The sequence below is a fragment of the Saimiri boliviensis genome, chromosome 4, assembly GCF_048565385.1.
Source record: "Saimiri boliviensis isolate mSaiBol1 chromosome 4, mSaiBol1.pri, whole genome shotgun sequence".
Classification (NCBI taxonomy): Eukaryota; Metazoa; Chordata; class Mammalia; order Primates; family Cebidae; genus Saimiri; species Saimiri boliviensis.
In genome coordinates, this window is record NC_133452.1 from 89562418 (window position 1) to 89588753 (window position 26336).

At 42.1% G+C, this 26336-nt stretch overlaps 1 protein-coding gene across 3 annotated transcripts in view; it reads left to right on the forward strand.

The window, feature by feature from the left end:
* The first annotated feature begins 4230 nt into the window (after positions 1-4230).
* The window catches only part of SPATS1 (spermatogenesis associated serine rich 1), a 34278-nt gene continuing 12172 nt past the window's right edge, over positions 4231-26336 (forward strand). For 2 of the 3 annotated variants that reach the window (XM_074397856.1, XM_003923067.3), the window contains exons 1-5: positions 4231-4330; positions 4669-4807; positions 15627-15774; positions 19323-19447; positions 20707-20868. In XM_074397856.1, coding sequence (XP_074253957.1) covers positions 4669-4807; positions 15627-15774; positions 19323-19447; positions 20707-20868 — 574 coding nt within the window. In that variant the 5' untranslated portion in view covers positions 4231-4330. The remainder of the gene's footprint in view (positions 4331-4668; positions 4808-15626; positions 15775-19322; positions 19448-20706; positions 20869-26336) is intronic. The other variant, XM_074397857.1, reaches the window with a different exon arrangement.

Here is a 26336-nt window from a genome sequence, read left to right on the forward strand (position 1 = left end):
AGGCCCTCTGACTATTTGGGAGCTGGCGATGTTAGCTGATTCTGAGGTAGCAAATGCTCTTTCTCCCCATCTTTGCCAGGCTTCCTCTACCTACCACTGAAGGTTTCTGACGGTGACCGTGCATCAGTAATTCACTCAAGCCCATTCCCCCAGCGCTGTCTTTATACAAGGCTCTGTGATGCCTCTTACTTGAAATAAACCGTAGAGAATCTATGAGCACATTCTGTTTTCCATACCTGGGTTTATACTGCCCTCTGCTGCATACTTATGGGACAAGCACATTAAATGAGGGCTTCTGCTGGGTGACCTTTCCTTGACATTGGGGAAAAGAGGCTCCACCATATAGACCTTCTGCTGTGCTCTTGCGAGAAGTAGTGTTTAAGACGCCCTCCCCACCCAGTTTAGTTCGCAGCTCTTGAGGGTTACCTAACTCAGAGACTTTTTACCAAGGTCTCTTGACCCCTTGGCCATTAAATAATACCATTCTAGGCTCAAGTTTCTTTCTCCAGCAGGCACTTTTTGTCCTGCCAAGACTCAAGAGGAATGGGGTAGAGTGTATTGAGTTTATCTTTCTCCCTCCACAGTCTGGTTTTCTCTAATTTCTGGGCTCTTAATTCTTATGGCTGCCCCAGCTGCTCTCAAGGGTCTGGGGTCATGGGAGCCAGGGGAGAACCAGAATCGACCATCCCTATCCAGTGCCCAGTCCCTGCTTCCACCTCCACCTCGCTGTCACTCGTTCCTTCCCAGAGCCAAGCTCCCAGGTACTGAAAGTAAAGTGGGGTCCTTCAGGGAGAAGGGGCACAGGGGAAGAGCGGGGGTTAAAGCTCAGCCCACCCTCCTCTGACCTCACCATGAAACCTGCTAGAAGCATTTGTCTTTCATGATTAAGTCAAATAACACAAATTTGCTGATATGCAACTCTGTTTCACCCGCAAAACCAGAAATTTTATGTAGTTCAGAGAAATACTTCACATGTAAACCCTGTGCGTGTTTGTGGTGGCCTGGAGCCCCAGGTTTCCTGAGCTCATTCAGACCCAGGAAAGCCAGGCTTGTGGAACAACAGGATCCCGAGCAGTAGAGCTGGAAGGAGGGCCCTAACGCGGGAGAAATGGTTGAATTGACCTTAAGGACCTGGGACCAACGCCCCTTCCCACATCAGGCCTCCATGCTCCTGTGCAGGGTCTACAGTAACCTCCAGGTGGGGCTTGGTTTGGGGTGCTCAGCCAGGGGCCAGCAAGGGAACACTGGGGAAGGCCTCCTTCTTGCCCAACTGTGCTCACCCTCCTGGCTATATGGTCAGGATTTTCTGGGACCTTCAGAAACCCCAGCCTTCTGGGCACACCCAGCATCCTCCCCTTGCCTGTGCTGCCAAACTCTGGTTGTGGGGCTGCTGGGCACAGGAAACTTCAGGTGCCAATCCTGGAAATGCACTGGCTGTGTGATGGGGCCAAGCTGATTAGAGGCAGCTCTGAAGCCCTGAGAATCCCTTAGCTGGCTTCAGTGCCCCACCAAAACTTGGGGACAGCTGCCAGGGCAGGCCTGGTGCAGCAGGCATTTAAAACTTGCCCAAGGAGTGGGGGCAACATGGTGTGGGAGGTTTTAAGCTGCAGAGTAAGGGAAGGCTTATGAGTCATAGTTCACAGGACTCACCAAAGATGAGAAAGTTTCCCTTCTGTGATTCACTCGCCTGCCTTGCAATCACCTGACCAACAGATAGGTCTTGATCTCTTGGAACCTGGTCATTCAGGTTAGAAACCTGGTTCTCTTTCCTTCTAGGCAGATGCGAGCAAGAGAGGGAGGGGCTCAGCTCAGACCATTGTAATCATCCACCCATTCACCCACCCACTCACTCATTTATTCATTCATAAACAAATGGTTATTGAACATCTATATGTGTCAGGCACTGTGCTAGTTACTCGGCATATAGCAGTGAACAAAACAGACAAAAATCTCTGCCTTCCTTGTGAGGCAGCATCTTGAGTCAAGCCATTAATAACTAATGTTATTAATAACTAATGTAATAACTAATGTTCCCCAGCTAACGTTTCTGTTACAGAACTGTTACCTCTCCTACCATGGGATAAAGAGATAATATGTTTTTTAAACTTCGGTACGGGGAAAAGCTCAGGAAATGCATCCATTCCTCTGTATCCCTAGGGGATTGGTTCTAAGACTCCCCTCACATACCAAAATCTTGAGCATATCAAGGATGCTCAAGTCCTTTTTACAAAATGGCATAGTATTTGCATATAACCTATGTATATCTGCCTGTACAGTACTTCAAATTATCCCTAGATTATTTATAATACTTACAACAATGTAAATGCTAGGCAAATTGTTGCTAAGCTTTGTTGTTTTTATTTGTATTATTTTTTAAATTTTTTAAAAATTTATTTTTATTATTTTTTTTTATGATTCTGTTCCAGTGCATGTAATATTTTAAATTTCTGTATATTTTTTGAATATTTCAATCTGTAGTTGGTCATATCTGTGGCTCCAGAACCCTCAGATATAGAGGGCCTACTTTTTTTGTTTGTTTGTTCAAGATGGAGTCTGGCTCTCTTGCCCGGGATGAAGTACAGTAGTGTGATCTCGGCTCACTGCAACATCTGCCTACTGGGTTCAAGAGATTCTCCTTCAGCCTCCCAAGTAGCTGGGATTACAGATGCCCACCATTATGCCTGGCTTTTTTTTTTTTTGTATTTTTAGTAGAGACAGATTTCAACATGATGGCCAGGCTGGTCTTGAACTCCTGACCTCAAGTGATCCACCCACCTTGGCCTCCCAAAGTGCTGGGATTATGGGATTATAGGTGTGAGCCACAGTGCCTAGCCATCAACTGTAATCTTAAATTTTAAAAACCCAATACAAAATTATATACATATATAAAATAATTTGAATTATATTAACCTATTTGTTTACAGAAAAAGAACAGAGAGGAAGCAGACCCTAAATATCAGCAGGGGTGTAAATCACTAGGGTTATATGATGTACATGTGAACAGAAAAAGGACAAGGAGGAAATAACCCCTAAATATCAGTAGGGGAGATTGTATTTTGTAGGACTGCCACAAGCTGCCCTGTCCCCTGAGCTTTTCATACAGTATGACCTTGATGGAGAGGTGTGGTCATAATTCCTTCTCCGTGCACTTGTGGCTACGGAGGCAGTACAACTTCTTCCTGGTCCTCCTGGGATGCTCATATTGGAAACTCAGACACTGCTGTGAGAAAGCACATGGAAACGCCACACGTGGGTGAACCGGCACTACCCCTGCTGACCTCCCCTGACAAGCATCAGTCACCAGGCACGTGAGTGAGAGAGCTCCTCTGTGACCTCTGACTGTGGCCATGTGAAAGACCCCAAGCATGAGCAGTCAAGCTTAGCCTAGTCAACCACCAGAATCGGAAAATAAAAATGGATGTTGTTGTTTAAAGCAACAGAATATGGGGGTGATTTGTTACACAGCAATAGCTAACCAGAAAAATATATTTAACCTCTATATTGTGGGATCATGGATATTGACAATATTTTTCCACATTTTCCAATATTTCTACAATGACTATTTATTTCTCTTATAATCAGCAACAAAAAAAGGGAAAACTTGGTCTAAATGCAAACTTAAGGACTTAAACTAGACTTGAAGAGAAGCTTTCTATGCAAGATTTATTAGATACTGGAAAGGATGAGGAAGATAAATTTAAGTCAATATGATGGAAAGAGTGGTGGATTTGGAATGAGGAAACTTGGAAAGGACTCTGTTTTCTGGGTGACCTTGAGCAAGCCTTTGCTAAAATTTGGTTTTCTATTTTGAAAAATGCAGCTGGCTGCTTAAGGAAGATAACATCCACCAGGGCGCCTGGCCCAGAAAAGGCTCTCTGTAAGTGGTAGGTGGATCCTGTCTAATCAATGCCAATTATAACCAGGCATCTGCAAGCTTTGTGGAGGGCGCATCTTTCACTGCCACCAGAGCCTACAGTTCTAATAACGAAAATTGCCTGGAAAAGAACCACAACTCTTAAAAAAAAAAAAAAAAAAAAAAAAAATCCAAAACCACAAAGTGGCTTTTGCAGCGATCCTTGGGGGTGACTGCTGGAGCCTCTGGCTCCGCACCTCTCGGGAGCCTCCATCCCATAACGATGGCCACAGTGCCCGGGTGGGCGGGCCGGCAGCCGGGCCAGGCGGGACGCTGCGCACCGCGTGGCTGGGGCCGGTGTCCCGGCAACCCCGGAACGCGCCTCCGCGGAAGGAGCAGGCGGCCGCGGCGTCCCTCTTGCCCTGGGCTCTCGGTTCCTCGGCCTCGGCGTGCGTTCGGCAGCTCGCCTGCCAGTTGGTGCGTTGGTCCCAAGCTGCGGAGGCCTCTGAGCACAGACCCGAGCCTCCCCGGGGGGCGGGGGTGGGAAGACCCCGAGATGGAAAAGAAGGAGCACCTGGAGCTGGCGGTGGGGGTGCAGCTCCTCCCCCTCTGGCTGGGGGAGGACTTGCTGGAGCTCAGAGGGCTTCGAAACCAAGCAACGCCTGGGTGGAGGGAGGGAGGCTCCGGTTTAGAGGCCATTCCTCCCTCCTGACTTTCGGTGGCTTGTGGAATTTGTTTTCACAGACACCTTTCTTACAAGAGTCTTTTCTTTGTCTCTGGGTTCCTTCTAAAATTTAAAACCAACACGTGCACAGATGAGACCACCTATGCTCACTGGAAACGGTCCACGGGGCTGCCGTCTCCCCTCCATCTCCAGCGTGACCTGTGCCAGAGAGCCGGAGAAGGTTCCAGAGAAAAGGGACTCTGGCATGACCAAGGCGGAGAGGACCTACAGTTGAGTGCTAAGAAACCCAGAGCACTGGGTGTGGAGTTGGCGTTCACATGCAAATATACTGCACCCGGGTCGGGGGTCGGGGTGGGGCACCATTTGAAGTTTAGAAGGAGGCTAGTTTGGGGGCGTGTAAAAAGAGCTGCTTGATTAGTAGCTTATGTCTGTACTAACCCAAGATTTGGTTAGGCAGAGAGCACCGCCAAAGCGGACATTCTCATAAGTTACCTCGGGGGATCTCACAGCAGTGGAGAAGTATATTACCTATGAGTAAAAACGGAGCCAGAGATTTGACCTGCCCAGTGCCTGGGTTAGTAAATTGTGAGCCTGGATTTGACGTGAGTCTGCCATACTGCCGAGCCTTTCATCTTTCTTTTGCTCGTATATTAGTAGGTTTGTGTCAGTGTTTATTGGATGGGACCGTTCAGGCGGGAATTATGAACACTCTAAAAATTAAATAATGGCTGGTAGCTCCATAATTGGGCGAGGAGGGTACTTGGAGGCACCTTGGTTTGCCTTTAGAGAACAGTGTCATGTCGCCGAACAGCCACAGTCTCCCAGAAAAGCTCAGAGTGCGTCTGCGCTCAAGTTCTCATTTACCTGCTATGGGTGAGTGGTCTGCGTGCTGCAAAAAGGGGCTGTGAAATGTCCAGACTTTGCTGAATCAAATCTTAGCTTTCTCCCTGGTCTTCTGTATTCTGGGTCTATGATCGCCTCATTCTCCTTCACAGTGGGGAGAAAGGAGGGAGAAAGGAGGGAGGTACTACTCGTTCCACCCAGCTATTGATATATGCTGGAACCATAGAGAAGGAGGAGCTGGAGGAGTTAGAACTATTAATTGTACAAGTGGGTCTGGAACAGCAAGGAAAAAAGGATTCTGGGATTCTAACTTAAGCTCCAGCCGTTTCCAGTTAGGTTTGGCGTAAAGGAGGAAGCTGCTGTTTTAGGGATGTCCTAGGGATCCATGTTTTTTAGTTAGGGGTACAAGAAGGGTACCAGATCCCAGACCACATTAATGAAAGACCCATGGTGTCCTTTTCTACTGTGTAGGTGAGTCCATTCAGGAGAATACATCTGAGTTTAGAATACATTTGGAGTCTATGGATTTCAGGAAGGAAGGGGCTCCACAAACCAGTTGAAGATACCTGTGTGGGTGTGGGTGTGTGTGCACACATTTTTCCACCAGAGAACCAATTGCTTTCATTACTGCTCATGGGGGAGGGGATATAATCCAGAAACGGGTTAAAAATCACTGTCCTTGATCCTTAGGCCCCTTGTTAGGCAGATAAGCAGGGGTGGGAAATAGTGTTTGGTTAAATGAGTATCCACATTAAACAAACATGGCTTGATGTATTATTTTTCTCCCTACCAGACAGAGCTATTGTGAAAATCAGCTGAGATGACAAGCATATGAAAGTGCTTTGGTTATGTAAGGTGTTATTCCTGCCTAAAAAAAAAAGGGAAATAATTATCCTGAATTCCACAGATGGCACTAAAGAAACAAGACTTTCTTCCAAATTCTCCTTTTTCCCTTGAATTCCTTTCTGGTCACCAGAACCTTCGCTTGGCCTTTAATTACATAGTTTCTTCTTATTTCATAGTGTTTTAGAAACTTGTTAGAATTTCCTAGCTTCTGGCTTGCTTGACGTTTATTGCATTTGAATAATAATTTTCAAGATAAATGGCGATCCTTTCAAGCAGGGTGTGTTTCCTTAGCGTGTTTGTTTCTCCCCACAGCCTTATGAGCCAGATGGGAGAGAGGGTAGCCATTGGGAGCTGGATGCGGAGAGGTAATTGACTTGCTCAGAGTAACCGGATGGTACTCTACACTGTGGGAGCATCAGTATTTAAACATTTAAATTTTGCCCCAACACAAACAAGCAAAAAACTTCGGAAAGGGCCCTCTCTGATACCATCGATAGAGCCAACCAATTCTTGCTTGGGGGAACTCTCAAGTCCTAGAGTGGCAATATACAATTAAAATGTTTACATGCTATGAAAGGCAGCCACTGTGAAAACCTACAGGCCAAAATTGTCATAAGTAGATGTTACCATAAATACTTCAGAGCTCACATCTTTGGCCTTGATTTCATTTATTCTCCACATATGTGAATCCATTCTATATTTCTATATGTACATTTCATGCCTTTTTCATAGATACATTGCCAGAAGTAGAACTATTGAGTCAAATGATATGCACTTCTCATAGGCTTCAGAAGTAACATATGGCCAAATTGCTCTTCAGGAAGATGGGGACATTCCCACCAGCAATGATAGGAATGCTATTACTCCAAGCTATGGCAACCCTGAGTGTTTGCAAACTGTTAGCAAATAATGGTATCTTATTTTAAATTCAATTCTTCAGTTATTAGGATGGGCCAGGTGCAGTGGCTGTCACCTGTAATCCCAGCATTTTGTGGGAGGCTGAGGCAGGTAGATTACTTGAGCTCAGGAGTTTGAGATGAGCTTGGGCAACATGGTAAGACCTCATCTCTACAAAAAATACAAAAAAAAAAAAAAAATAGCTGGGCATGGTGATGTATGCCATGGTCCCAGCTACTCAGGAGGCTGGAGTGGGAGCATCACTTGAGTCCTAGGGGCAGAGGTTGCAGTGAACTGAGATCATGCCACTACACTCCAGCCTGGGTGACAGAGCAAGACCCTGTCTCAAACAAACAAACAAACAAACAAAAAAACCCAAAAAATAACCACCCACTGCTCCAAACCCAATTATGATTGATGAACTTTTCCCCCAAATATATATTTGCTATTTGTATGTGTTATTTTATTTCATCTTATTTCGAGATGGGGTCTCACTCTGTCGCCCAGGCTGGAGTACAGTGGTACAATCAGGGCTCACTGCAGCCTTGACCTCCCCAGTCAAACAACCCTCATCTCAGCCTCCGAAGTAGCTGGGACCACAGGTATGCAACACCACGCCCAGCTAACTTTTCAGTTTTTTTCTAGAGACCAGGTTGGTCTTGAACTCCTAGCCTCGAGCAGTCTACCTGTCTTGGCCTCCCAAAGTGCTGGGATTACAGAGATAAGCCACTGTGTCCAGCCTGTTTTAAAAATAAGTTACCTGATCATGTCTTTTGCCCTTCTTTTTTCTTTTTGGATATTTATTTTCATCTTATAAATGTATAGAAGCTCATACTTTGTCATGGCTACTATTTTTTTTCTATCATGTATGTTACAGATTTCCCCCCAGTTTATAGTTTGCTATGAAAGTTTTAAGTGTATATTTAAAGAGGCATATTCAAATCTATGCCTCTTTTCCTTTATTTTGCCTGTATTTGGTTTCTTTTTTTTCTTTTTTCTTTTTCTTTTTTTTTTATTTTTAGAAAGAAAAAAAGAATAATAAGAAAAAGAATAAAGAAGAGGAAGAAAGAGAAAGAGGAAGAGGGAGAGAGAATGGGGGTATTGCTTTGTTGCCCGGGCTAGAATGCAGTCTAAATATGGGTATGCCTATAATTGTCCTTAATAATGGAGACATGAAAGAAAATGAGGGAAGAGAATAACAAACAAGGAGCCAACCAACATTTCGTTTAAACTTCTAAGTTGATATGATGTGGTACTGATAAGAGTGTATATTTTGTGTAAAGTGGAGAGTTCTATAAATGTTCATTACGTTTACTTGTTCCAGATCTGAGTTCAAGTCCTGGATATCGTTGTTAATTTTCTGTCGCATTGATCTGTCTAATATTAACATTGAAGTCTCCCACTATTATTATGTGGGAGTCTAAGTCTCTTTATAAGTCTTGTATGTCTGGGTATTCCTGTATTGGGTGCGCATATATTTAGGATCTTTAACTCTTCTTGTTGTTGCATTGCTTCTTTTATCATTATATAGTGTCCTTCTTTGCCTCTTTTGATCTTTGTTGCTTTAAAGACTATTTTATCAGAGGCAAAAATTGTAACTTCCGCTTTTTATTAATTATTTTTGCTCTCTGGTTGGTTGGTAAATCTTTCTCCATCCCTTGTTTTGAGTCTTTGTGAATCCTTGAATGTGAGATGGGTCTGGATGCAGCATACTGATGGGTTTTAGTTTTTTGTCCAAATTGCCTGTCTGTCTTTGAATTGGGGAATTTAGTCAATTTAAATTTAGAATTAATAATGATATATGTGAGTTTAATACTGCCATTTAATATTAGCTGGCTATTTTGCCCATTAGTTGATGTAAATTCTTCATTATATTGATGTTCTTTACTTTTTGGTATTTTTTAGAAAGGCTGATACTGTTTGTTCCTTTCTATGTGTAGTGGTTCTTTCAGAAGCTCTTGTAAAGCAGGCCTGGTGGTGATGAATTCTCTGAGTGCTTGCTTGTTCACAAAAAAACTTTATTTTTCCTTCACTTATGAAGCTTAGCTTGGCTGGATGTGAAATTCTTGGTTGAAAGTTCTTTTCTTTAAGGATGTTGAATATTGGTCCCCACTCTCCTCTGGCTTGTAGGGTTTCTGCTGAGAGATCTGCTGTAAGTCTGATAGGCTTCCCTTTGTGGGTAACCTGACCTTTCTCTCTGGCTGCCCTAAGTATTTTCTCCTTCATTTCAACCCTGGTGAATCTGACGATTATGTGCCTTGGAGTTGCTCTTCTTGAGGGATATCTTTGTGGTGTTCTCTGTATTACCTGGAGTTGAATATTATCCTGCCTTACTAAGTTGGGAAAATTTTCCTGAATAATATCCTGAAGCGTATTTTCCAGCTTGGATTCATTCTCTTCGTCACATTCAGGTACACTTATCAAACGTAGATTTGGTCTTTTCACATAGTCCCATATTTCTTGGAGATTTTGCTCGCTCCTTTTTATCCTTTTTTCTCTAATCTTATCTTTTAGTTTTATTTCATTGAGTTGGTCTTCGACCTCTGATATCCTTTCTTCTGCTTGATGAATTCGGCTGTTAAAACTTGTGCATACTTCACGTAGTTCTCCTATTGTGTTTTTCAGCTCCATCAATTCACTTATTTTCCTCTCTAAATTTTGTATTCTTGTTGACATTTCGTCAAACCTTTTTTCAAAGTTCTTAGTTTCTTTAGATTGGGTTAGAACAAGTTCTTTTAATTCACAGAAGTTTCTCATTATCCACATTTTGAAGCCTGCTTCTGTAATTGGAACACACTCGTTCTCCATCAAGCCTTGTTCCGTTGCTGATGAGGCACTGTGATCCCCTGCTGAGGAAGAGGCGTTCTGATCTTGGGTATTCTCGGCCTTTTTTGACTGTTTTCTTCCCTTCGTTGTAGATTTATCCATCTGTGGTCTTTATAATTACCGTCTTTGTCATTGGGTTTCTGAGTGGACGTCCAACTTATTGATTCTCAGGGCCGAAATCTGAGCAACCCACTGCGCCGACTAAATCAGCGGCGTTAAGATTGATGGTGCTTTTCTGATTCTGCACCAAGAACCGACGCTCCGAGGCGCTGGCAAAACCACCTCGCCGGTCACAAGAGTCCCACTGGCGACCTGTGGGGCTCCTCCGCTGGGAATCTCCTGGTGCGTGAGCAACAAGAATTCATGTGAAGCTGTGGCGTCCTCTTGTTCTTTGTGTTTTCGCTGGGAGCTACAATCCCGAGCTGCTAGTGATCAGCCATCTTGGATCTCTCTCTGCATTTGGTATCTTTCTTGGCAATAACTTCTTCACTCTAAGATTATATACACGTTCACTTATTTTTTCAGGTACATCTTTAATTTCAATTTTTATATTCAAATCTGTATTTCATCTGGATTATTCCAGTTTGGGATAAAAAAGGTTTAATTTTATTTTTATTCCAAATGATTAGTTGTTCCAGCAATATTTTTTGAATAACAACCTATCTTTTCTTCACAAAGATAAAATGCCACTTGTTTTCATATAAAATTTTATTCTATTTATGTTTACAATTTTGTCCTATTGATTTATCTGTTAGGGTTTTTGTCAGTACCATCTTGATTATTTGAATATTAGACTACATTTTATAAGTTATACTCCATAGTTGGCCGGGCGCGGTGGCTCAAGCCTGTAATCCCAGCACTTTGGGAGGCCGAGGCGGGTGGATCACGAGGTCGAGAGATCGAGACCATCCTGGTCAACATGGTGAAACCCCGTCTCTACTAAAAATACAAAAAATTAGCTGGGCATGGTGGTGTGTGCCTGTAATCCCAGCTACTCAGGAGGCTGAGGCAGGAGAATTGCCTGAACCCAGGAGGCGGAGGTTGCGGTGAGCTGAGATCGCGCCATTGCACTCCAGCCTGGGTAACAAGAGTGAAACTCCGTCTCAAAAAAAAAAAAAAAAAAAAAAAAAAAAATTATACTCCATAGTTATGTAACCCTGAACAAGTTATTTGACATTTCTGGAGCTTAATTTCTTTATCTGTAAAGTTATCTCTATTTTGTTTATAATTATGGCCTTCTTTTCATTTTTAATAATAATATTAGTAGTAGTAGTATTTTTGAGACTGAGTCTTACTCAGTTGCCTAGGCTGGAGTGCAGTGTGGCGTGATCTCAGCTCACTGCAACCTCCACTTCTTGGAATCAAGGGATTCTCCTGTCTCCGCCTCCTGAGTAACTGGGATTACAGGTGTGTGACACCATGCCCTGGCTAATTTTTGTATTTTTGGTAGAGACGGGATTTCACCCATGTTGGCCAGGCTGGTCTTGAACTCCTGACCTCAGGTGATCTGCCAGCCTTGGCCTCCCAAAGTGCTGGGATTACAGGCCGCCCTAGTATTATTTATTTGTGTTTAAAATCTTTTCCTGAGCCTTGTTTATCTACATTAGTTAGCTTTTGTATGAAGCCATAGTTCTGATAATCTTTATTTCATTCATTTCTGCTTTTATGATTTCATTCCTTAAAATTTTGGGGGGGTTTACTCTTTTTTTTTTTTTTTCTTATTTCTTAAATTGAAAGCTTAGTTCATTCATTTTGGAATTTTTGATTTTGAACACTATAACCTGTCAATTGTTAGATGGGCAGTTTGCATCTTTCAAGTAGGGACTGCATGTTACCAGGTCTGTGAGCCCAGCAGCAGCCATGAGGTAGTTGTAATAATTTTTGCTGTATGAGTGCTGAAGCAAGTAGAATGTATGTTCATAGCTTGGAAGAAAACTCCAGAGACAATAGAGAAGCACTCATTTAAGAAATGTGGGGCTGGGTGCAGTGACTCATGCCTGTAATCCCAGTACTTTGGGAGGCCAAGGCAGGTGGATCATGAGGTCAGGAGTTCCAAGACCAGCCTGACCAACATGGTGAAACCCCATCTCTACTAAAAATACAAAAATTAGCCAGTTGTGGTGGTGAGTGCCGGTAATCCCTGCTACTCAGGAGGCTGAAGCAGGAATTGCTTGAACCCGAGAGGCAGAGGTTGCAGTGAGCCGAGATAGGGCCATTGTACTCCAGCCTGAGCGACAAAGCCAGACTCCCACTCAAAAAAAAAAAAAAAGCTGCATCATTCTTATTGAATTATTAGGTCAGTATTAGGTGGAAAATGTGGACATCAGTGATTGAGTTGAAAGTGATTTAGTAGTCAGACTTCCGAATGTGCATAAGATTTAGGAATGCCTTAGCCAGTCTATTTTGCCTACATTTTCCTTCTTCACATATGCACATGAGTGATATGTGATTAAAATCTATGTCTAAGTAAATCCAAAAGAATGCTTCAATAAGTATAAAATAAAAATTCTAAGGGATGAAAGCATGTGTCATACTTCAATTGGCAGCCTTTGTTCTTTGTGGTACGTAAAATAACAATGCTGGTACCATTGATGGTGTCTCATATTCAGTGAAATACAGCATATGCATTTAAGGCTCCAGATTTCTAATTACTGCTTTAGTTGAATCCCACAAGTTTTGATATACAGTACTTAATGTCATCGATCATTAAGCACCTCATGATTTCCATTACAATTTCTTCTTGTATGTGAATTATTAAGAAGCATGGTTTGAATTTCCAAGCTTATGAATACTTTTTGGCTGTCTTTTTATTATTGATTTCTAATTTGTACTGCATTGTGGTCAGAGTGTGGTCTATGTATTGCTGATACTTCTTTTGTGGCTTAGTATATGGGTGGTTCTTCCCTAGGCTGCTGGGGACCTGTCCCCTCGTCCTCACAGCTTTGCTGCTTTCCTGCCATCTCCCCTGGGCTTGACTCCATCCCGGCTACACTTCAAGTAACCAGTTGGCCCTCACTGTGCTGGGGGCTGCTCTAGGCTCTGGGGCATATTCCAGAGCAGCACTTCCCACACTTGGCAGGCCCTAACAGTCACCTGAGGTGCTTCTTAAATATCATGGCTCCCAGACTGTAGGTCTGAGTAAGAGCCCTGCAGCCTGCATGTTGAACAAGCACCCCAAGGGGCTTCTCATGACTGGGGATATTCAGGAAGTTCTGTGTAGCTGGGAATCTGGAAGTGGAACAGGATAAAATATAGTGCAGTGATGCAACTAGACCTCAAGAAGGAGATCACTGCCAGACATGAGCCTAAATGAAGAGCAGGGGTAAGGACGGGGGGTGGGGGAGACCTATTTAAAATGCAGGTTCCCAGGCCTCACTTGGAGAGATTCTAATTCAATGGGTCTGCGATGGAATTCAGAAATCTGTATTTTTAACAGGCTTCCCAGGTAATTCTGATGCAGATAGGCCTTGTGCCATGTCCTGAGAAACTCAGAGTGGGAGGATTTTGAAGGGAGGAAGTAGCTCAGCTGAACTTTAAGCTTTGTAGAGTCACAGGCAAAGTCCTCTTAGGAGTGAAAGGTTTGGTGACAGAGAGTGGAAAAGATATTATTCACTTGTGATATGAATTTGAGAGGAAATGAATAAAAAATTGTCTGAGTAGCAGTCCTGCTGATAGGTGGTAGGAATTTGCATAGTTTCTACTCTACAGTCCTATCAGTGGGCTCTGCATCGGCAGATTCAACCAACTGGGCAGAATATTTACTACGGGCAGATTCAAGCCCATAGTAAATATTCAAAAAGGAAACAACAAGGCCGGGTGCAGTGGCTCACACCTGTAATCCCAGCACTTTGGGAAGCCGAGGCAAGTGGATTGCTTGAGGCCGGGAGTTCGAGACCAGTCTGGCCAAGATGGTGAAACCCCGTCTCTACTAAAAATACAAAAATTAGCCAGGCATGGTAGCAGGTGCCTGTAATACCAGCTACTCGGGAGGCTGAGGCATGGGAATCACTTGAACCCGGAGGGCGGAGGTTGCAGTGAGCTGAGATGGCACCACTACACTTCAGCCTGGGTGACGGAGTGAGACTCCTTCACAAAAAAAAAAAAAAAAAAAAAAAAAAAAAAGAAAGAAAAGAAAACAAAGTATAACAACAGAAATAATACAAATAAAAATATAACAACTATTTACATAGCATTTGCATTGTATATTAGGTATTACAAGTAATCTGGAGATGATTTACAGTACAGTATGTGCATATGTTATATACAGAAGGATGTGCATATGTTATATTCAAATACTACACTGTTTCATATAAGGGATTTGAGGATCCTCAGACTTTTGTATTTCAAGGGTCCTGGAACCAATCCCCCTTCGATACCAAAAGATGGTTCTATATGTGTGAAGCATGATACTGTGTAGGTGGACTAGTAGTCAGTCTAAAAATGTACTCAAGAATCAGACAAGTTTGACTCTTATTTCTTACAATTTTCTCATTACCAGAGGTTACATTGCCATCTATTGAGCTTCAGTGCTCTATGAAATTTATGCATAAAGAAATATGCATAATCCTCTCATCTGATTTTTTATTTTTGTGGCTGGATGAGGCATGTAACTATATAAAATGATAAGAGAACAGATTGACTTTCATGAAGTATTAATAGTATAGCAGAGTGAAGATAATGGGTGCTCTTCTCTGTCTGACACTCACTGGTTTTCAGGACTCCCTTACTTGTAACTGTGGGTGGTTGGGGAGTTATAATTCTTTTTCACTTGTTCAAGCAAACATTTATTGAGCACCTGCTTTGCGCCAGGCACTGTTATGGATGCTGCTATCATGAATAAGAAGTGTGAAGGAAACCCACAAAATTTCTGAGGGTGTTCTTTGAGTTGTGATTACCATTATATTCATCAGTCTTTCTGTGAACAAATACTTTTATTGAGATGCTTAATACAACAGATACTGCTATACAGCTCACTTCAGATCCTAGGTCTTCCACTTAGTTCAGAGTAGGTGAACTATGTGTAGGGGCAAGCAGTCTAGTAGAGGGGTTAGGATCTCAGGCTTTAGTGTCACAAGACCTGGAATCAAATATGGGCCCAGATTTTTTTCTTTTTTTTTTCTGAGACAAAGTCTCTGGTCGCCGAGGCTGAAGTGCAGTGGTGCAATCTCAGCTCACTACAACCTCCACCTCCTGGGTCCAAGCAATCCTCCCACCTCAGCCTCCCAAATAGCTAGAATTACAAGAGTGCACCAGCATGCCCAGCTAGCTTTTATATTTTTGTAGAGATGGGGTTTCACCATGTCGGCCAGGCTGGTCTCGAACTCCTGACCTCAAGCGATCCATCCACCTCGGCCTCCCAAATGCTGAGATTACAGGCGTGAGCCACTGTACCTGGCCTAGATGTTTACTTTTTATGTGATCATAGGCAAGTTTCTTAACCTTCTCAGCCTCAGTTTTCTCAACCATAAAATGGGGATAATAAGGAATACCTATGCCTGTGGGTTGTTATAGGGATTAAATAGGATAACGTGTGTAAGGTGTTGACATAATCCTCAGTGCACATTAAATGCTCAATACATGTTAGCTGTTTAAAAAATTTTTTTATAATCTAGGAAATAAAATAGGGTGGAATGTATTTTCAATAATGTAATTAAATATGATATCTCTGTGTTGCAGGTGCTAGCTGCAGTGATTTTCTGGAATCTAAGGAATGTTTTGCGAACACAACATCCTCTCACAAAAGTGTCAGTTCCTCTTCTTCTGTTGAAACAGGCCCAAGCATCAGTGAGTCTCCAGGCCTCCCCAGAGTGTCTGCTTACCTAGAGTAAGTAAGGGCCTGGTGCAGAGCTGTCACTGTTGGGGGAGATCCTGACCAAGAAGCCAACAGTCTGAGAGGTAGCATAGTATGCTTGGCAAGAGCATGGATTCTGGAGCTAGACTGTGTGGGTTCAAATCCTGGTTCTGCCACTTCACATCTGTGTGAATCTGAGCAAATTACTTCCCCCCCTGGGCTTCAGTGTTCTTATCTGTAAAATGGTGACAATAGTTTATAGGATTGTTGTGAGGATTAATTGAGTTAATACCTGGAAAGAGATCAGAAGACTTCCTGGCACACAGTAAGTTCTGTGTGTTTGCTATTATAAAGTTGAAAAATAAGTGAAACTATATATTTTTAGGATACATACATACATACACGGGTGGTAGAACTTAAAGAAAAGCAAAGAAATGATTATTGTAAGAGTCACAATTAGGAGAATGGTTACTGCTCCCAGAGGTGGACACACACAGATGGTTTCTGGGGAGTGGGGAAGGGAAGGACTGGCCATGTTTTGTTTTTGTTTGGGTAGAGAGAGGGGTCTTGCTGTGTCACCCAGGCTGGAGTAGGTGGTGTTACCTTGGCTCATTTTAACCTTGAACTCCTGGGCTCAATCGATCTTCCCGCCTTGGTGTCTCAAAGTGCTGGGATTATAGGTGTGAGTCACTGTGCTAGGCTAACATTTTGTTTCTTGACCAGGTCGTTGGCTTTGTAATTAGTTGTAAAACTGTCTTTGTGTTTTATGTACTTTCTCTGTTTATATTTCTTTTACAATAAAAAGTTTTGAAAATGTTTTTCCAGTAATTTTTGTTACAATGAAAGTAATTTAAGTTTATTGTAGAAAATTTGAAAAGATGAAGGCTTTTTAAAAATAAAAGTATTAACAATAAAAGTCACATGGCCAGGCGTGGTGGCTCATACCTGTAATCCCAGCACTTTGGGAGGCTGAGGTGGACCAGGAGGTCGAGGCCAGCTAGGGCACCACAGTGAGACCTCTCTCTACAAAAAAAAAATATAAAACTTAGCCAGGCATGTGGGTGTGCACCGGTAATCCTAGCTCCTCAGGACGCTGAGGTGGTGGGCAGATCACTTGAACCCAAGAGTTCCAGGCTGCAGTGACCTGTATGATTGAGCCACTGTACTCCAGCCAGGGTGACAGAGTGAGAACTAGTGTCAAAATAAATAAATAAATAAATCAAGATAAATAGATAAATCAAGAACTTGTGTCAAAATAAATAAATAGATAAGTCAAAATAAATTCTCTAAGATGTAAATTTTACATCTTAGAGAATATGTGTTAACATTTTGATATTAGTTTTTTTCTAATTTTAATTTTTTCTTGCACATAAAGTATTTTACAATTAAGATCATATTATACTACTCTTTCATAAAACCTGCCCTTTAAAAAGATTTATTAAGGGTTTTACTTTTTCAGAGCAGTTTTGGGTTCACAGAAAAATTAAGAGGAAGGTACAAAGTTCCTATGTACTTCCTGCCCTGACGCATGTACAGCCTCCCCAACTATCACATCCTGCACCAGCGTGGGACATTTGTTACCATGGATGAACCTACATGGATACATCGTCATCACCCAAAATCCCTATTTTACAATAGGGTTCACTTTTGGTGTTGCACAGTCTATGGGTTTGGACAAATGTAAAAGGGCATGTATCCATCATTATAGTACCTTTTCCATTTTTATTTATTGATTTATTTTTGAGAAAGGCAGTGGAATGATCATGGCTCACCACGGCAGTGGCATAATCATGTCTCACTGCAGCCCTGACCTTGCAGGCTAAAGCAGTTCCCCTGTCTCATCCTCCTGAGTAGGTGGGACCACAGGTGTGTGCGACCATGCTCAGCTAACTTTTAATTTTTTTTTTGTAGATACATGGTCTTACTATGTTACCCAGGCCAGTTTCAAACTCCTGGACTCAAGTGATCCACCTACCACAGCCTCCTAAAGCGCTGGGATTACAGGCATGAGCCACTGCTCCCAGCATATTATGGTATCATACAGAGTAGTTTCACTGCCCTAAAAATCCTGTGTGTTCCATCTCTTCATCCCTTCCCACCCCTCCCACCCCTCCCACCCCCTGGCAACCACAGATATTTTTACTGTCTCCATAGTTTTTTCTTTTCCAGAATGACATATAGTTGAAATTGTATAGTATATACCCTTTTCAGATTGGGTTCTCTTACTTAATAATATGCATTTAAGTTTTCTTCTTGTCATTTCACCATGTTTGTCAGGCTGGTCTTAAACTCCTGACCTCGGGTGATCCGCCCACCTTGGCCTCCAAAGTGCTTGGATTACAGGCGTGAGCCACCATGCCCAGCCCAACAAAGTCATTTAAACATAATTCACATACCATATAACTCACCCATTTAAAGTGTACATACAACTCAGTGGTTTTTAGTGTATTCATAAAGTTGTGCAACTATCACAACAATCGATTTTAGAACATTCTCATCACCACAAAAAGAAATCCATATCCTTTAGCAATCATCCCCCCACACCCTTGTCTTCCTATCCCTCTAGTCTGAGACAACCATAATCTACTTTTTGTCTCTAGAGATCTGCCTATTTCAGATATAGAATATTAATGGAATTATCAATATGTGGTCTTTGGTGTCTGGCCTCTTTCACTTAGTGTAATGCTTTTAAGGTGCATACATGTTATAACATATATAATTCCTTTCTAAAAATTGTGGTAAAATATATATGGCACAACATTTGCCATTTTAGCTATTAAAAACATTTTTTTAAAGAGATGGGCTCTCACTCTGTAGCCCAGGCTGGAGTGCAGTGGCACAATCACTGCTCACTGCAGCCTCCACTTCCTGGGCTCAAGTGATCCTCCCACGTCAGCCTCCCAAGTAGCTAGATCTACAGCCATGCACCACCATACCTAGCTAATTAAATTTTTTTAAACAGAGATGAGGGCTCACTTTTTTGCTCAGGCCACTTCATTCCTTTCTAAGCTGAATAATATTCCATGGAATGTATTATGTACCACATTTTGCTTATTCATTCTTCTCTTGATAGACATTTGGGTTGTTTCCACTTTTTGCCTATTATAAATAATGCTGCAAAGAACACTTACATGCAAGTTTCTGTTTGAGTCTCTGTTTTTAGTTCTTTTAGGTATATACCTAGAAAGGGAATTGCCAAGTCTTATGGTAATTCTATATTCAACTTTTTGAGGAACCACCAAATTATTTTTAAACATCCTTTAAAAAAAATTAGTAGAGATGAGATCTCACTATGTTGCCCAGGCTGGTCTCAAACTCCTGGCCTCAAGCGTTCCACCTGCCTCAGACTCCTAAGGTTTTGGGATTACAGGTGTGAGCTACTGAATACCAATCTTTTGAATAAGTTTCATTTATTTACCCCTCAAATTGTGAGTAAATAAATGATATGCTCAGGGACTTTTATAGTGGAGCAGTCCCAGTTCTCATAAGTGAGGGCAATTCTAGGGTGAACTAAGTGAGATCAGGCTCTAACTACCAGTTTAAGCATGTGGAAGAATCCAGTCCTTCTGCTTTCTTTCCAGCAGTACTGCTGACTTGGATCGGAAATCCTCCTCCTCACATTCTGAGCACTCCTCTGAAACATCATTGCCTGCAGTCCAGAAGCATAAGTATCCTGAGGAATTCAGCCTGCTTAAGTTGCAGACAAGTAAGTCACAGGCCCTCCTCCACAGGCCTCTGTGCCCCAGGTCTTTTCAGAAGTCTGCCATACTGTTGGCCACCATCACTGAAGACCCACAACTGCCAGGCATTTGACATGCTTTATCTCAAAATTCACAGTTCTTCTCCCAGGAAGCTATTATATGTTTTTCAAAAATGACAGGCCTTTATATAAAACCCATTAAAATACTGCAGCAAGACATTAAAATAATATAGAAGTATATAGAGTATAAAAACCCCTTCCCCAATATTCTCAAGCAATATCCCTATTCTGCCCCATAGCTGTGAAGAGTTGATATATATTTTTACAGTATTTTGAAATGTGTGTGTGTTATATACACATGTGTACACATATAGATATTAAACAAATGGGTTAATATACAAACTGGTATAAATAGATCATGGACCTCTTTCTGTGTCAATACAGATAGATCCATGTGGCTAATATAGACATACCCATTTTACAGAGGAGGAAACTGAGGCTTTGAGACATTCAGTCCTCCATAAAGCTACATGGCCAGGGAGTATAGCGATGGGATCAGAACACAAACTTGCTTGTCTCAAAGCCTGTGCTCTTCTTGGCTATCCCAGTGCCCACATTTCTCCAGCATCCCTTGAGCTGCTAGGAGATCTTTTGTTGTTTAAAGTCACTGTTAGCAATACAGGAAAAGTATCAGACGATGAAACAAAGGCACTGCAAGGCCCAGAAACTAGCCTGAGGTCTCACGGCAGCTTTTCTCATTTGAAATGATCATGGGTACATTTCCTGGTGTCACTGTTGCGCATGTGTGTCCTATTGCTGCAGCCAACACCATGTTTCATCCACTTGAGGTACCGTGTGGATGGCACTGGCCTAGCCATTTGCTGGTTGATGGCATTCTATTTTTCCTACACACTCATCAGAGTGAAGATTGCATCACAGGTGCCTGTAAGACTGTCTCTGAGTTTCCCAATAAACACTTAACTTCCAAACATAAAGTTGGCTTTATTTTTGAAGGAGAGGGTGAAGAGGGCAAACAAACAAAAGCAAAAAAGGCCTCTTAGATAGTTCTCCCACTACTTCCCTTCCTTTTGTGTCAAGTCCCACAGAGTTCCACACTGTCTCTGATGTAGAACCAAGGGATTATACACATTAAGTAAAGGTTGTATAGCCAGGTAGTGCCTGGGGAATTTTCACAGCTTTTTGTCATCCAGTTGCATTACGAGCCTGGGAGCAGCAATAATGGAAGGCTTTCTGGTGTCTTACAGAAGATGGGCATCGTCCTGAGTGGACATTTTACCCAAGGCTTAGCAGCAATATCCACACCTACCACGTTGGAAAGCAGTGCTTTTTTAATGGAGTCTTCCTCGGCAACAAGAGGTCTCTATCAGAGAGGACGGTGGACAAATGCTTTGGGAGAAAGAAATACGGTGATGTTTCCTTCTGGATCTTGAATGTGCCGTCCCTGAAAAACTCTCGAGTCGTGATTCTATAGGCCCTGCGTTCTGTAGCTGGGGGCAGCCCTGTAGAGTCACCATGTTCCCCCAGTGGAGCCAGGAAGACAGAAAAGTGAAGGGGACAGTTGGCAGGCTGCATGCTTTGGCAGAGAACTCACAACAGATGCTGATCCACATTTTCTTTTTTCTCTGAATTTCATAAAATGCAAATGTGACATTTAAGTCATCAGATAAGTTCTCTCAGATACTTATTAATAGAAACCTCCATTGAAGTCTGAAGAAAAGAATTTATGTTCCAATTAGATGCTGCCTGGCATACACATTTAAATTGTACTTTATATTCTCCACAAGGAAAACATCTCATAGACCTCAGCCTAAAGTGCATGTTTTTATTTTATAGCTTATTTAATTAAGGGCTATTGAAATGAATATATATCTACCTGTGTATCTATATCCCCTTGGTTTGCAGCTTGGTGAGTTCTTTGCCCCAACCTACTCATAAAAGATTTATTGAAAGACTCTCAAAAGTTGCTGAGTACTAACGGACCATTTATGACACACTTTTCTATATAAATCCCTGTGTAGGAGGCCACCATTGCTCCAGAAATAAATAGGATTGCTGTAGCAGGAATACAAAGAGAAATAAGTAGACTGTTCTCATTTTTGAGTTTTAAAATAGACTTTTAAACTCACAGCAGAGACAAATAGTTTTGAGAATTCAGGCTGTCATTTATCTAGGTAGAAAAATACGTGGAAAGCCATAGTAGGTGAGCTGGGAGAGTGGTCATTGATATGGGAATATGTGAGGAGTCCTGTACCTTGCACTTTTTCTTTTTTTTTTTTTCAAAGACAGGGTCTTGCTCTGTGGCCCAGGCTGGAGTGCAGTGCCACCATGTTGGCTCACTGGAGCCTGGGATGCCTGTCCCCCAGCCCTAGGTTCAATCAGTCCTCCAACCTCAGCCTCCAAGTAGCTGGGACTGCAGGCATGTGCCACCACGCCCAGCTGATTTTTCTGTTTTTAGTACAGACAGGGTTTCTCCATATTGCCCAGGCTGGTCTCAAGCTCCTGGGCTCAAGCAATCAGCCGGCCTTGGCCTCCCAAAGTGCTGGCATTACAGGTGTGAGTCACTGCAGCTGGCCCACCCCGCACTCTTGAACTTCAAGTACCCATCAAAAGTAAATGGGATTATCAAAATGATCCAAATCCTAATCCCCATTCTTCACTGCCCTCCTGGCTCCAGAGTAAACCACTTTATTCTGAATCTTATGTTTATGATTCTTCCCTCTCCTTTCCTTTCCCTTCCCCCCTCCCTCCTTCCCTTCTCTTCCCTCTCCTTCCTTCCTTTTTCCTTTCCTCCTTTCCTCTCTACATCCCTTATTCCTTTAGAGTTTTATAAATACTGAGTAAATGCAATGATATTTTTATAGAAAATGTGTTGACTACATAGAACAAAATACCACAAATACTTGTGTTCTTTAACTCCATTTAAGACATAAAATATTATCTTTATATTTGAAGCCTCCAATATGCTCTTCCCTGAATATTCCAACTCCACTGGTAAACCCCAACTCCAGTAGTAACCCATATTTCACATTTTTTAAAAAAGAAAAACTTATTAGGTAAATTTCCAAACAGTAGTATAATGAAACCAGATGTACTCATCCACTTAGCTTCAATAATAATCAACACCTGGCTAACTTGTTTCATCATTACCCCTCCCCCTCCCCGGGATTATTTTAAAGCAAATTCCAGACATCATATTATTTCATCTCTAAATATATCATATATACCTCTGATAGATAAGGATTATTTTATTAACATAACCACAATTCCATAATATATTTTTTTAATTAACAGTAATTGCTTAATATATTCAGTGTCCAAATATCCTATTGTCTCATAAATGCCATAATTTAAAAATATTTAATTTGTTTGGATCAGGATCCAGTTAAGGCCCATAGATTGAAATTGGTTGGTAGGTCTCTTAAGTTTCAATATATGGGTCCTCCTTCCTTTTTCCTTGCAATTTGTTTAGTGAAGATACTAGGCTATGATCAGGACTTTGCTGATTACATCCCTTGGTACCATTTAACAGGTTTCTCTTTCCTGTGTATTTCCTGTGAAATGGTAGTTGGATGTACAGGCATGATTCGTTTTAGTGTGATTACTTCTTAGGTGATATACAGTGACTTCTTTAAACATCAATGGTCTTTAAACACAGTGGTCTTTTTCTATTTCTTCTCTTCCTTGATCTCACTGTAGCACTCGATACTGTCAAGCATGACACTGGACACTTCTTCCTTTGTGAAATTCTCTCCCACTAATTATTTCTTTGTTCTGTTTGTTTTTGAGACAGAGTCTCACTCTGTCACTCAGGCTGGAGTGCAGTAGTGTGACCTCGGCTCATTGTAACCTCTGCCCCCTGGGTTCAATTCTCACATCTCAGCCTCCCAAGTAGCTGGGATTACAGGCATGTGTCACCATGCCTGGCTAATTTTTGTATTTATGTAGAGACAGGTTTTCACCATGTTGGCCAGGCTGGTCCCCAACCCCTAACCTTAACTGATCCACCCACCTCAGCTTCCCAAAGTGCTGGAATTACAGGCATGAGCCACCACACCCAGCCCCAACTCATTATTTCTTGGATGAGATGAAGAGGTAGGCTCAGGGATTGCCAACCAGCTGCTATTTTAAACTGGAATGCAACACATTATTACAGAAAAAAATCAATCAAAATATCTTTAAATAATGGTTGACGTTATCCATCAGCCTTAACCAGGATATTAGCCCTAAAGGTCTAGTTGTTGCCACAGAACAAAATGCCATCTGCGATTGTAGGTGGTAGTGAAATGGGTCTGAAAATGTAATTTTCTTTCTTTTCTTTTCTTTTTTTTTTTTTTTAAGACAGGGTTTCACCATGTTGGTCAGGCTGGTCTTGAACTTCCAACCTCAGGTGATCCACCCACTTTGGCCTCCAAAGTGCTTGGATTACAGGCGTGAGCCACTGCGCCCGGCCTCTTTTCTTTTTTTTTGAGATGGAGTCTCACTCTGTCACCCAGGCTAGAGTGCAGTGGCGTGATCTTGGCTCACTGCAACCTCCGCCTCCCAGGTTCAAGTGATTCTCCTGCCTCAGCCTCCTGAGTAGCTGGGATTGCAGGCACACGCCACCACACCCAGCTAATTTTTGTATCTTTAGTAGACAGGGTTTCACCACATTGGTCAGGCAGGTCTTGAACCCCTGACCTTGTGATCCACCTGCCTCGGTCTCCCAAAGTGCTGGGATTATAGGAGTGAGCCACCATGCCCAGGCCTGAAAATATAATTTCTGTTGTGTAGCTCTTCCTATAGTATAGCAATATTGTATTAGAATAGGATAGATTCTGCCACAGTAACAATCCCCGAAACCTCAGCAGCTTAAGCACTAAAGTTTGTTCCTTTCTCCTGTAAAGTCCACTGTGGATCCAGCAGCTCTCCAGGGCAGCTCCTTTCCAAGGATCCTGTCCACGGATCCTGTCTGCTTGTATCTGTGTTTTTCCATCTCAACCTGTGGCTTCTAAGATTGTCATAGAAGGGAAAAGAGAAAATGCTGGAAGGTTTTTCACATCAGCTCCTTAAATGTTTCTTTTAACAAGTGGCACATATCATCTCTGCTCACAATCTACCAGTCAGAACATGGCTCTACCTAAGTGTGCTGGGGCACTGAAATGTGGGCAGAGTAAGTTATTTGGTAGACAGTCGCTCCTTCATGTGGTTATTTGTCTCTTAATATGTATGTCCCATTTTCTACTTCCTGGATGTAAAGACATTCAGGATGTAAAGAAATTGGATGGTCTGTCTAAAAACAAACAAGCATTAGAACTGATCATGCAGTGTTATGGGACTATCAGCTGTTGATACATAGTGGCCAGCACTTTGGGCTGATACCTGTTCTGGTGAGCTATTTAGAAATTATATCAAGGCCCCATATTGTACCTAATAGCTTAAACAACACATTATCTCAGAAATGTTGTTTGGGAGATTTTTCCCCTAAAAGTAACACCTTATACTGACACCACACTATTGTCTCTTTTTCTTTCTAATGACATTATCTGGTGATATCTTTTACCATAGTGGTTTTTTTAATATATATATAATTTTTGTTGTTGTTTCGAGATGGAGATTCACTCTTGTTGCCCAGGCTGGAGTACATGATGCTATCTTGGTTCACTGCAACCTCGCCTCCCAGATTCAAGCAATTCTCCTGCCTCGGCCTCCTGAGTAGCTGGGATTACAGGCATGTGCCAATATGCCCAGCTAATTTTGTATTTTTAGTGGAGACGGGATTTCACCATGTTGGTCAGGCTGGTCTTGAACTCCTGATGTCAGGTGATTCACCTACCTCGGCCTCCCTCCCAGAGTGCTGGGATTACAAGCGTGAGCCCGGCACCCAGCCACCATAGTCTATTTCTAAGTGTTCTCCTTAGACCACCTATATCATAATCAATCGGAGAGTTTATAAAAAATGTTGGTTCTAGGATTTTGGGGTTGAAGCCTGCATTTTAAGCAAGTTTCCTAGGTGATTTTCAGGCATACTAAAATGTTGGAACACTGTTCTAGAGTATATGGCATTTACTGCCTTTTAGTGTTATCTTCTTCTTTACATATCTTGTCTCCCCATCTAGATTAGATTCCTGGAGAGAAGTTTATACCTTAGCTATATAGCAATTATATCTTTTGGATTAAAAAATAATTGAGATGAGGTGTATTAGTTCAGTTCTGGATTCAAATAAGAATAATTGCTACTATTTCTTGAGTGCTTGTTATATGCTTGTATTAATCTTAGTATTCATGATAACTCTGCAAAGTAGCCATTTGAAATAAACAGTTTATAATCGAGGTTACTAAGGCTTAGGAAGGTTAAGTAAATAGCTCTAGGGCACAGAACTAGAAACTGCAGGAGTGAGTATGTACTCAGGTGTGACTGACTCCAAAGTCCAAACCCTTCCCACCACACCTTGCTATTACTCCACTCTTACTTCTCAGTGCTCTGGTTTGGGATTCAAAAGGTTTTGGATTCCCCGTACATTTAATTTAATTTAATTATTTTTTTTTTTTTTATACAGAGTCTCATTCTGTTTCCCAGGCTGGAGTGCAGTAACATGATCCTGGCTCACTGCAACCTCCCCTTCCTGGGTTTAAGCGATTCTCCTGTCTCAGCTTTCCAAGTAACTGGGATTACAAGCGTGTGCCATCACACCCAGCTAATTTTTGTATTTTTAGTAGAGATGGGGTTTCACTATGTTGGCCAGGCTAGTCTAGAACTCCTGGCCTCAAGGGGATTCACTATATTTTAAACCTCCACTCTCTGTGCTTTGAATCCTCAGCATCTCATACCCAGCAGGCACTCAATGCAAGGGTGTAGTTGATGTTATTTCACTACACAGAAGAGCTAATCAAAAGT